Raw genomic sequence first — 12,650 nt, 5'->3', positions numbered from 1 at the left:
TCAAACAGAATCAAGTGCAAGTGACATATAGTACAAGCAATCTTGTCATTCTTCAAGGATCATATATGATAGAAGATGGCTTGGAATGCACATTGTACATGGCAATGGGATTAATGGAACAAAATCAATGAAAAATGCTTTTTTGTTGTTGATATTACTAGCAATCAGAAAACACCAATCATATCTGCAATGGACATGCCCACCCAATCTCAGATTCTTATATAAAGAGTTGCCTCAATCTCTACTATGTAACTAATAAATAATCAATAACACTATGGGAAAAAATGAATGAGGCTTCCTGAGAATTAGAGATCACAAGTTATCTCTCCATATTAAGATATAAAGCAAAAAACAAAAACAAAAACAAAAAACAAATAATGGAATCTGTGCTGACCATTAAAATTGAATGGACCTCATATTTTTTCCATATTCACAGAAAACCTCATTTCCAAGGTTTTTCATTTCATTAACATAATTTTCCAATCTTCTAGTTGCTGTTTCCTTCCATAAAAATCATAGACACAAACTTACTGTAATGATGAAAGGAATAGCATTGATGATTTCCAGCAGAAAAGGAACACGTACAACTTGTTCCCATATGTTTCCCTTTTAAAAAATCAAGAAAAAATAAAATGCAACACTAACAGCCAGCAGTGATTTTTTCCATATTAATACCATAATTCAGATGACAAGACTGAACATTGACATCTTAGTAATCAGTGAACTAAAATGGATAGGAATGGGTGAATTTAATTCAGATGACTATCAGGTATACTACTGCGGACAAGAATCCCTCAGAAGAAATGGAGTAGCCTTCATAGTCAATAAAAGAGTAGGAAAAGCAATACTGGGATACAATCCCCAAAATGACAGAATGATCTCAGTTCGAATCCAAGGCAAACCATTCAATATCACAGTAGTCCAAGTCTATGCCCCAACCACCAGTGCTGAAGAGGATGAAATTGACAGGTTCTATGAAGCCCTACAGCACCTTATAGAACTAACACCCAAAAATGATGTCCTTATCATCATGGGGGATTGGAATGCTAAAGTAGGAAGCCAAAAGATAACGGGAATAACAGACAAGTTTGGACTTGGGAGTACAAAATGAAGCTGGGCACAGGCTGATAGAATTTTTTCAAGAGAATACAATGGTTATAGCAAACACTCTTTTCCAACAACCCAAGAGACGGCTCTACACATGGACATCACCAGAGGGTAAACACAGAAATCAGACTGACTATGTGCTCTGCAGCCAAAGATGGAGAAGCTCTATACAGTCAGTAAAAACAAGACCAGGAGCTGACTGTGGCTCAGACCATGAGCTTCTCATTGCAAAGTTTAGGCTTAAACTGAAGAAAGTAGGGAAAAGCACTAGGCCACTCAGGTATGAATTAAATCATATCCCTGTTGAATATATAGTAGAGGTGACAAATAGATTTAAGGAATTAGATCTGATACACAGAGTGCCTGACTATGAACAGAGGTTCGCAACATTGTACAAGAGGTAGCAACTAAAAACATCCCAAAGAAAAAGAAATGCAAGAAAGCAAAATGGCTGTCTGAGGAAGCTTTGCAAATAGCTGAGGAAAGGAGGGAAGCGAAAGGCAAAGGGAGAAAAAGAAAGATATCCCCAAATGAATGCAGAATTCCAGAGAATAGCTAGAAGAGATAAGAATGCCTTCTTAAATTAACAGTGCAAAGAAATAGAAGAAAACAATAGAATAGGGAGGACCAGAGATCTCTTCAAGAAAATTGGAGAGATGAAGGGAACGTTTCATGCAAAAATGGGCATGATAAAGGACCAAAATGGCAGGGACCTAAGAGAGGCAGAAGATATTTAGAAGAGGTGGCAAAATTACACAGAAGAACTATACAAGAATGAGCTTAACATCCCTGATAACCACAATGAGGTGGTCACTGACCTCGAGCCAAACATCTTAGAGTGTGAAGTAAAGTGGGCCTTAGAAAAACTGAGCAACAACAAAGCTAGTGGAGGTTGACGGTATTCCAGCTGAGCTATTCAAAATCTTAAAAAACAATGCAGTAAAAGTGCTACACTCAATTTGCCAGCAAATTTCAAAAACTCAACAGTGGCCACAGGATTGGAAAAAATCAGTTTACATTCCAATTCCAAAGAAAGGCAGTGCCAAAGAATGTTCAAATTATCACACCATTGCACTAATTTCACATGCTAGTAAAGTTATGCTTAAAATCCTACAAGCTAGACTCCAGCAGTATGTGGATTGAAAACTACCAGAAGTACAGGTAGGATTTCGAACAGACAGAGGAACTAGAGATCAAATTGCCAACATATGCTGGATCATGGAGAAAGCTAGGGAGTTCCAGAAGAACATCTACTTCTGCTTCACTGACTATGCTAAAGCCTTTGATTCTGTGGATCACAACAAACTGTGGCAAGTTCTTAAAGAGATGGGACTACCAGATCATCTTATTTGTCTCTTAAGAAACCTATATGTGGGTCAAGAAGCAACAGTGAGAACTGGACACGGAACCACTGATTGTTTCAAAATTGGGAAAGGAGTCCAGCAAGGCTGTATACTGTTGCCCTGCCTGTTTAACTTATATGCAGAGCACACCATGAGAACGGCAGGGCTAGATGAATCAAAAGTTGGAATTAAGATTGACGGGACAAATATCAACAACCTAAGATATGCAGATGATACCACTCTAATGGCAGAAAGTCAAGAAGAGCCTCTTGTTGCGGGTGAAGAAGGAGAGTGCAAAACTTGGGTTGAAACTTAACATTAAGAAAACCAAGATCATGGCATCCGGCACTCTCAATTCCTGGCAAAAAGATGGGGAAGAAATGGAGGTACTGACAGATTTTATTTTCCTGGGCTCCAAGATCACCGCAGACAGGGACTGCAACCAAGAAATTAAAAGACGCTTGCTCCTGGGGAGGAAAGCCATGGCAAATCTAGACAGCACACTAAAAAGCAGACACATCACCTTGTCAACCAAACTGCATATAGTCATACATTTCCAGTTGCAATGTATGGCAGTGAAATTTGAACCATAAGAAAGGCTGAGTGCCAAAGAATTGAGGCCTTTGAACTATGGTGCTGGAGAAGACTCCTGCAACTCCCTTGGACTGCAAGGCGATCAAACTGGTTAGTCCTAGAGGAGATCAGCCCTGACTGCTCTTTAGAAGGCCAGATCCTGAAGTTGAAACTCAAATACTTTGGCCACCTAATGAAAAGGAAGGACTACTGGAGAAGAGCCTAATGCTGGGAAAGATTGAGGGCAATAGAAGAAGGGGACGACAGAGAATGAGGTGGTTGGATGGAGTCACTGAAGCAGTAGGCATGAGCTTAAACGGACTCCAGAAGATGGTAGAGGACAGGAAGGCCTGGAGGAACATTGTCCATGGGGTCACGATGGGTCGGACATGACTTTGCAGCTAACAACAACAGCCATAATTCATCATGGGAGATACATATATTTAAATAGAGTTCACTGAGAAATGTATTAGGCAAAACAGAATATATGAATTCTATACAGCAAATTCTTTTTAGAAGAAGGAGCTGTACTTGTGTCTTGTTGGACTAGATGTAAACCAACCAGCTCTATCTTCTGTCTAGCTTAGCTTACTATTCTCTAGAAATGTCTATTTCCTAATATCTACATATATAGTAAATGTCTATGGCATGAGTTTGTTCATGTATGTGTGTGTGTGTATACCTCTATATTTCATGTATATATTTATGTATGTGTGTAGATAATCAATATATTTATGTTGCACTCAAAAGTGGCAATGTGTATGTGAAAACACAATTTCAGTTAGTTGTATAGCATTAGCAAAACAAATTCAAAAAAATATTAATTCAATTTGAATATAAGAAGCGCAGATAATTCATGCTTTTTCTAAGATTCCCATTTTTATCAGTCACTATTAGAAATATAAAATGCTTCCTAATATTTAAAATATCAGAAACTTTACTACAAAAATATATCACAAACTCATTCAGAGTAATAAATATTCAGTTACATTTACATGTCAAATTTGATCAATACAGTAACACTATATTTTAATTTCTAACAACATGAGTGTAACAGAATTATATAGTTTTTGCATTCTTTTTCCTGATATTAAGATACTGCATCTCAAAACATAGTCACAGCAGCAGGCAGAAATTTGCTTGAAGAAGTGCTACCATCAACTAAAATCTTATTTATTTAGTTAGTTAGTTAGTTAGTCAGTCCAGTTATATAGCCACCCATCTTATCACACAACTAAATGTGGGTTGTGCATAACAAAGCAAAAACAATTAATAAATACCAATATTAGTTTCTGAATAAATATTTAGGAAGGAATAAAGGAATAAAGGAATGTGTATACTACTTGAAGAAAGAGGGAAGGATGGAGGAAGAGGGAGGGAGGCAGAGAAAGAGAGAGATTTATTAGGATGTACATTTATTTAATTGCTAGGGTTTTTATTGCATCAGATTTTAAAAGTAGACAATTCTGCTATTATCTAAATATTATACTTGAAGACTAATTCTACTGCTATCTTTATCTTTATCTTTATCTATGCCTACAGTATCACCCTGCAAGGGAATGGATCACAATGTAATTTGGCCCTGGAAGAATATAACAATAAGTACTTACTTTGTAACTGAGATAGCTCAGTAGCATAGTTTCCAACAGACTTATTAAAGCCACTGATACCTAGAGGAATAACATGCATGAGAAATTCAGCAATTTCTGAGGACTAAGCAAGCAAAAAAATATATGTGCAGTAGGACTCAAAAGTAGTAACAATTAGGTGAACAACAAGCACAGAATGTAATCTTCAAATTTTTAAAATCCTTCAATTTATTAATTTGTGCTTCATTGTATAATTCAGATGATAAATGTCTTTGCATTTTGACTATCCAAACCAATAGTGTTTTGTATGTTCTATTTTTTCTGTTCATTGACCAAGATACATGTAAACATTATCTATTTTTCCCCAGCATTGTAGACATTAATCATTCAGCAACAGCTAATTTGTGAAGACTAAGTATTGATCCGTACAATAAGCCAGTGAACAGAAAAGTGTCTTGCCATATCAGAATAAGAATGATTTTGTCTTCAATTTGATTTATTTCTGTATTCTTTTTCCAGTACTGACCAACTCAATACCTCTGGCTTGCCAGAAACATAGTATGAACATTATAGCTTCCCACTGCTATTTAACACGGGTGTCCAAAGCTTTTCCTCATTTTTATACAATAGACAATTAACATGAACTGAAGGCAACTTTACAGAGAATCAGTAGTATTAACGTCATACACAGAATTGACAGAATTGTATTTCATCCATTTCCTCGGCCATTTGCAAAAATACTATTGCTTCACAGAATCCATTCACTTCTTTGGAAAGTATTCAGCTTTTACAGGTATCATACTGAAATTAATAGTAGCTGCAGAGTAGCATTCCTTTATATTTACAAGATCATTATAAATGCCAAGTCACATCATACAAGCTAATACCCTGATTCCTGAATAAATTTGACTCTTAAAATACATGTTCTAAAAGAGTTTTATTACGTCACTTCAAATTAGCTCAGCCCCAATTATTTTCAAATCTGGTATTAAAAACCAAACAAATGGCTTGAAATAACTGCTTAGCTACCCAATCCTCTATGAACTGGTACTTCCAGAAACATGTCATTACTGAATATGGAATTCGAAATAAAAGATTAGCATGAATATCTCTAATTTTAAACTGCCATCCCAAGTTAATGAATGACCAGAACTCAGAACAAAAACCATAATCAAGATTTAGCACAGATATTACAAGTTGTGAAGGTATAGAAAAACATCAGCAAGATAGCAAAAATGTTGAAATGGCTCCAAATAAGTAACACTAATTCTAGCTGAAGTGAATTAGATGCTGCAATTTGCATGCTTCATTTTGGTGAAAAAGTCTTCAGAATTCTAAGCATCTCAACTCCTTTTTTACGATCCTGTAATCCCTTAATTTGGAATACAGTTGGGGTGACTGGATGGCCAGATGCCCTTCCTGATGCCACATGGAGTTCGCAGCAGATATTTTTTCTTTGTACCCTAGGAGAGAAACATCTGCCACTACCTAGGATGAAATTTCAACCTTCCAAGGAGGAAGTTAGTGTTTTCACCACTAGGCCACCAAGCCACTCAGTTCTAAGCATCTCAGCTTCACTGTTAATTATTTAGAGGGTTCTTGCAGTTGCACGTGAAATTTATTATGGGCAATGTGTTCTGCACCAATAGTTTCAAAGATAAGAAGTCATGTCAGCTATAGAAACTATTATTACTATCCAATCAAGAGGATGTACTCCATTGTTCAGCAGGGCTGTTCCTGCATTGCTATCTTAATGTGCTAGAAAAGAAGTGAAAGAATAGAAGAATAAGACTTGAAGAATTTCCCTTAACCTTAGAAGGAGAAGGAAATTCATTAGTGCTACTACCTCGTCAAGCATGTCTACATGCTGTGGTAGGAAGAACCTTTCCATTCCAAATGTGCTCAGGCATAGGGCAAAGGGGTACCAAATAAAGGAATTATTGTTATTAATTCACAAATTGGCAGCAGTTATTTCTTATTATGTTATTATATCAATTTACATTGCCACCAGTCTCACAACTGTGATACAGGGGGACAAACAAAAGAAACTCTAAGGGGGAAAATAGTAAATATATAAAGTCAACATTCCAAAGCTGATACAGCAGCAATTTCAGAAATATAAATTCAAGTAAACAGGTTAGATAAGGAAGGTGGGGGAAGTGGGAGAAAACACTTTCTTCCCAGATCCTTTTGAAGGGCCATTAAGCAGCACTGTACAATTCCACAGACTGCACAAAATACACTAATACATCTAAGTGGTGGAAATGGGGAAGAAAAAATAATTAGCAGTCAAAGAAACAAGCCTTGAAGTAAAATTAGTACTGATGATGCAATAGTAAATCTACCTTCTAAAGTTCTTTACAAGTGATAACAGGCAAATGATGGAGATGACATAATCAACACTGTATAGTTGGATTTTGAAAAAGCTTCTGACAAAAAACTTAGTGGTCAAGGGATAAGAGGCATTGTTCTTTACAGATTGTTAACTGAGTGGGGGGGGGAACATGAAGCATGGGGATAAATGAGCAATTTTCGCAATGGAAGGAAATAAGAAGTGGAGTACCACAGAGATCTCTGCTTACACTGGAGCTTCTTAATTTATTCATAAATTATAATGACTTAGGTTAAGCACACTGTGCTGCCTAAATTTGCAGATGATACTACACTATTCAAGTTGATGATAATGGTAATGAAAGTGAAGAGCTACAGAAAGGTAATTTAAACAGGATAAGTGGGCAACTAAATGGAAAATACAGAGTTCAGAGTTCAGTTTTCAGTTCAGAAAATTAAGCATGATATACAGAAAATGGACAGAGATTTTTCTGAAAAATCAGGACAGAAATTATTTAATGAAGCTGTTTAAAGTTTTAAATTTAATACATCAGCCACAAGCAAACACATTTTCCCACACTACCCATAATTAATCTCTGGAGTTCCATGTTACAAAACAGGAGGATGGCTTGGTTTGTTTCCATGCTTATCAGTTCAGAGAGAATAGATCTGCAAAGATTATAGATTATGCAGTATTACCTGGGTTTGGGATGGTAAGCCACCAAATAACAGTGGCAAGGGAACAACAGTGCAAGTATTGTAAATCTCCCCCTCCTTCTTTGAACTCTACTCAAGTATCTGGTTGGCCACTGCGACATCAAAGTGCTGCACTAAAATAGCCTAGATCTGATCTAGCCTATTTTTATTTCTGATCTAGCCTATTTCTATTTACTGATATCGGGACGGGGTGGCTCAGGACGCTGAGCTTGTTGATCAGAAGGTCGGCAGTTTGGCAGGTCAAATCCCGAGTGCCATGTAACAGAGTGAGCGCCTGTTACTCGTCCCAGCTTCTGCCAACCTAGCAGTTCGAAAGCACGTAAAAATGCAAGTAGAAAAATAGGGACCACTATGGTGGGAAGGTAACAGCGTTCTGTGCGCCTTTGGCATCTAGTCATGCCGGCCACATGACCACGGAGACGTCCTCGGACAAGCGCTGGCTCTTCGGCTTTGAAACGGAGATGAGCACCGGCCCCTAGAGTCGGAAACAACTAGCACGCATGTGCAGGGGAACCTTTACCTTTACCTTTTTATTTACTGATACCATCCAGATTGTAGTTCTTTTGTAATTGTGGAGTTCTTGGTGCTCACTGAAGTTCATTACCATATTAGGTAATATTATCAGTGCATTTTTTGTAATTAGCTCTACAGATTAACTAAATATTACTTTCAGGATATAAAAGTTGCAAGAAATAGCAATTACACATCTGCCTCCAGATATCTCTTGTATCATCTCTTGTATTCATGGTGGCGAACTTATGGCACGGGTGCCAAGGGGGCACGCAGAGCCCTCTCTGTGGGCATGCACACCATCGGCCCAGTCCTAGCCTTTCAGCTGGGTTTTATAAAACCTTTTTGCTTTTGGCCTCCACCACTGTGTGCAAAAAAAGAGGTTCAACTTCTAATGGGAAAAAAAGATCTTGCAAAGTTGGAATTGATTGATTGAACTTTTTAGTCCCACCCAGTCTGCCATTACCACCGTAGCCATGCCCACACAATGGGCCATGCCCACACAATGGGCCACACCCACCCAGCACCCGACGATACATAAGTGGGTTTTGGGTTGCAGTTTGGGCACTCAGTCTCTAAAAGATTCACCATCACTGTATTAAGACTTCTATTGTGACTTAGTAACACAATAGAACTTTCCTCTTTCGTCATCTCTGAACAAGTAACAGGAAAATCCTGAATGCCAACCAACATAATCCCAAAATTCTTAATTATAAAAATCCAAGTACCTTGAAAGTGAGCCAAATGGTCTTCAAATAGTAAGTATAAAGGAAGATCAAGATAAAAGATTAAGTCTGATACCTGCAATTTTGATGTATGGAATATATAATATTTGTAGAAAGACCTTTGCCCTCACTAATTTGCCATTCTGTTAATAAGTACCCATCTTTTATTCTAAAACATTATTAAACATATGTACAATCTATAAAAATGAAAGTATACATTACCTGTAAACCCCACAAAGGTACGCTTCGATTCACCCAAATAATAAGTGACCTGAAAAATTACAGCAATAAAGGGAATGAATTTCCAGTTTAATTTATGTTTTTATGTGGGAAGAGAAAAAAATCTTATCTGGACTATCTATTCTCTTTATTTTCCTTAAATTATTTTCATGAATTCAAAATATTTCAATTTATGAGAGAAGGGAGGGAGTTAAGAAACTGATTAGATGTACCAGATAATGTATGAGCTAATCCACTGGCCACGTTCCTATCAAATGCTGCAATCACATCAAATGTCATAAGTGACTAGTTTGTCTTTCTATGGAACTAATTTCTTTTCTTCATACATTACTATTTGAATGGTAAGCACAGAATAGAATGGCTAGGAGCAATTCTTATCTTGGGCCAAAATAATAGTGTCCCCCCACCAATGGGGATTGTGTGTGTGTGTGTGTGTGTGTGTGTGTGTGTGTGTGTGTGTTTGTATTGTGCAAGTAGTAGCTATGTTTTTGTCTTTGCTTTCAAAACTGAAGTCAACCATGGCTTCTTCAAATCAGGGGACAGCACAATATTTTATAGCTGCAATACAAATTCATACTTTTTTCCATGTTCTTAGCAATTTTTCTCGATGAAACACTGCACAGTCAAATTTATATAAGTCAAGGAAAATTTAAGGAATAGTTTCTATTGTGTTGAAATAATTGCATTAGAATAATGCATAGTACATTACTGAACAATGGAAGAGTTTATTTAATTGCTTTGTTCTCTTGATGGTCAGTATTATTTTTTATTTTCTTTTTAAAAATGTCAGTGTCTAATAGGCCCTTAAAACAGAGAGGAGAGAGCAGGGTAGGTTTTGCTGCAGTTTATCTTGTAAACCAGGGGTGTCAAATTCAATTTCATTGAGGGCCGCATCAGCATTGCAGTTGCCTTCAAGGGGCCGGGTGGGTATGGCCTGGGTGGGCGTGGCCTACTGGGTGGGCGTGGCTAGAGTGCGTATGGCCAGCTCTACATCATTCGCATCAAGGGTGCCTATGGGGGCCTGGGCAGGAGTGGGACGGATCTGAGGGTCTCTGGCAGAAGGAGGGTCTCTGGGCCAGGGCCAAGGCAGTGGGGGCCGTTCCCTCACTGTTTCCAGGATGGCTTTGCGGGCCGCATGAAACCACTTTGCGGGCCGGATCCAGCCCCCGGGCCTTGTGTTTGACATGTCTGTTGTAAACAGACAATGTATAACCTGTTAAGCATTTCAGTTTGACTAATCAAAATGAAATTTCCTTCCTGATATAGAATCCAGAGTGATTTCATATTATTATTAAAATATTTGTAAATTCTAAATTCAAATTACTTAAGTTTATTTCAAAAACCTTCTTCTTATCAGCATCATGCTTGAGTTCATTCAGGGTAACTACAATCAGCTAACTATCTATTTTGCACAAAGGACAGCTCCTGATAATATCAATAACTACATTATTTAGTAATAGAACCTAATAATTTGAGTTAAAAACATTGATTTCCTGCTATAAATACATCCTTAAACTTACCAATCTATCTCTGCAGAAATGTTGTTTCGACTGGAGCATCCCTGGTTTAATTCCTTGCTAGCAGACATCCAAATGTAAAATCCATTTTCATTTAGAAAATAGCATAATATCATAACGAAATATGTTATGAAAAAAAGAAAGCCAGACAAAATCATTAGTTTGTTATAATAATATTTTGAAAGGGTTGTAAAATATCATACAGGTTAAAAATGAAAGATGACAAATTGTAAGTGAGGGTTGCTGGGTTATTGAAGAAATGTATTATCAAATATATTGTATTTTAAAGTAACATTTTAAGATGTTAACATGTTATTTAGAACACAGAACCAAATAACATTTATGCAACATAATATATATCCTTGCTTAATTTTATTTTTTAATATACCAAAATCAAAACAAATAATAAAAACAGTCCTATTTCAAAGGAGTTGCCATGAAGATTTTTGCTGGCTGAAAATTATGGAAATATATTCATGGAAGTGAAAGGGAGGGGTGTGGCACAGGATATCATGCACAAATATCACAAATTCTGTAATTAGCATTATTACAGAAATATCATTTGCATGACATCATGATTTGTTCAGTATCATTGTAAATTGTACTGGATGCCTACAGATTTAATGAAAGGTGTTCTTCTGCTAGCAAAGTTGATTCAATTCAATTTAAGAAAATAATATGGTGTAACAAAGCAACCCTAAATCCAGTATGGTGACTAAGTATGATTTCTTTCATATTGAGATAACTGATGGTTCTGAAGGGGACCAAGGTACAGAGGGATTTCTGGAACTCACACATACACATCATATATAAATACTGTATGTATATATACTGTATGTATATATACCATATACATTTATACACACACAGAGTATATAATGAAGTCTATATTTGCCTGCCTGCCTGCCTGCCTGCCTGCCTATCTGTCTGTCTGTCTATGTAAATTATTTAAAACCCCATTGTCTTCATGGACAATTAGGAATTCATTTGATAAACATGTTAATTGAGAAATACCAATTGATTTACAATATAACTCTATAGACTTCTATTAGTAACTAATTTAAATTATTCACCACTCCTATATAAATAAAATGATAAGCAATTGGTTAACATTCTTTTTTTAAAAAAATGTACTAAGAAAACTTCTGGTCTCTGCTTTTTGTACATTATATTTGGCAATGTCCTATAAATAGATTAGATAGATATATATTCAATTATGCTGGAAATGAGTGGTGCAACAAATAGGTTTAGAGAGAAGTTGTAATGAGAACCCACTTTCCGTTTAAGCAAACAAAGTTGCTCTGGGATAATAATTGCACAAGTTTGGAATTACGACCAAAGTGCTTAAAAGTATAGGAAATAATAAAGGAAGAGGAGGCTGAGGCCATGATATCTAAAATCTAGCATCTGAAACTTAATATTCTTTTTCAGTCTTAAATTTAATCCACTTTACTAAAGCAAAGAATCCCAAGCCGTAATTATTCTTCCAGTTGAGGAAAATGTCTATATTAATCATAATAATATTCTGATGTTATAAAAAAATCCAAAGACTCAGTATATTAAAGTCATCCCCATTCAATTCAGCGTATCTTTTGGAATAAATATTGTTTAGGACATTTTGTACAAAAATGCATTTCCTAGGTATGGAACCAACCAATATGCTTGCTGATTAGAAAAATAAACATTGTCAAATTTATTAGTAGCCTCTTTTAAAAGTAGTAACAGAATAATACAGGGATATGCAAAATCCTTCAATAAACATTCGCACACAAAAGAAAATTCAAATCAACTGCTTTCTTTGACAAGAATCATGACAAGGGGAAAGTCACCAAAGCCGTGGGCTGCCAAAAGCATAGCTGCTCCAGGACTTGTTTTCCTATTTTTCCACCTTTATAATCGCCTTTGCTGGATTTTAAAATTAGGGGTAAAGAATGCCTTTCAAACAAATTCAAATGAAATATTAATGGCACCTACAGGGATAATGTATTAAAATGCATA

The 12,650-nt window shown here is 36.4% G+C and overlaps 1 protein-coding gene across 4 annotated transcripts in view; it reads right to left on the bottom strand.

Moving 5' to 3' along the window:
• Window positions 1-12,650, bottom strand: part of KCNT2 (potassium sodium-activated channel subfamily T member 2) — a 267,504-nt gene that overhangs the window by 119,590 nt on the left and 135,264 nt on the right. For 3 of the 4 annotated variants that reach the window (XM_083358890.1, XM_083358891.1, XM_083358892.1), the window contains exons 4-6: window positions 9,118-9,166; window positions 4,634-4,693; window positions 532-606 (exon numbers count right to left, since the gene is read on the bottom strand). In XM_083358890.1, the coding sequence (XP_083215016.1) occupies window positions 532-606; window positions 4,634-4,693; window positions 9,118-9,166 (184 nt within the window). Of the gene's footprint in view, window positions 1-531; window positions 607-4,633; window positions 4,694-9,117; window positions 9,167-10,655; window positions 10,713-12,650 lie in introns of all 4 variants that reach the window. The other variant, XM_083358889.1, reaches the window with a different exon arrangement.

The sequence above is a fragment of the Vipera ursinii genome, assembly GCF_947247035.1.
Source record: "Vipera ursinii genome assembly, chromosome: 3".
Taxonomy (NCBI): domain Eukaryota; kingdom Metazoa; phylum Chordata; class Lepidosauria; order Squamata; family Viperidae; genus Vipera; species Vipera ursinii.
Note: the sequence above shows the minus strand (reverse complement) of the source record. Positions and strands in the feature narration are given on the sequence as shown.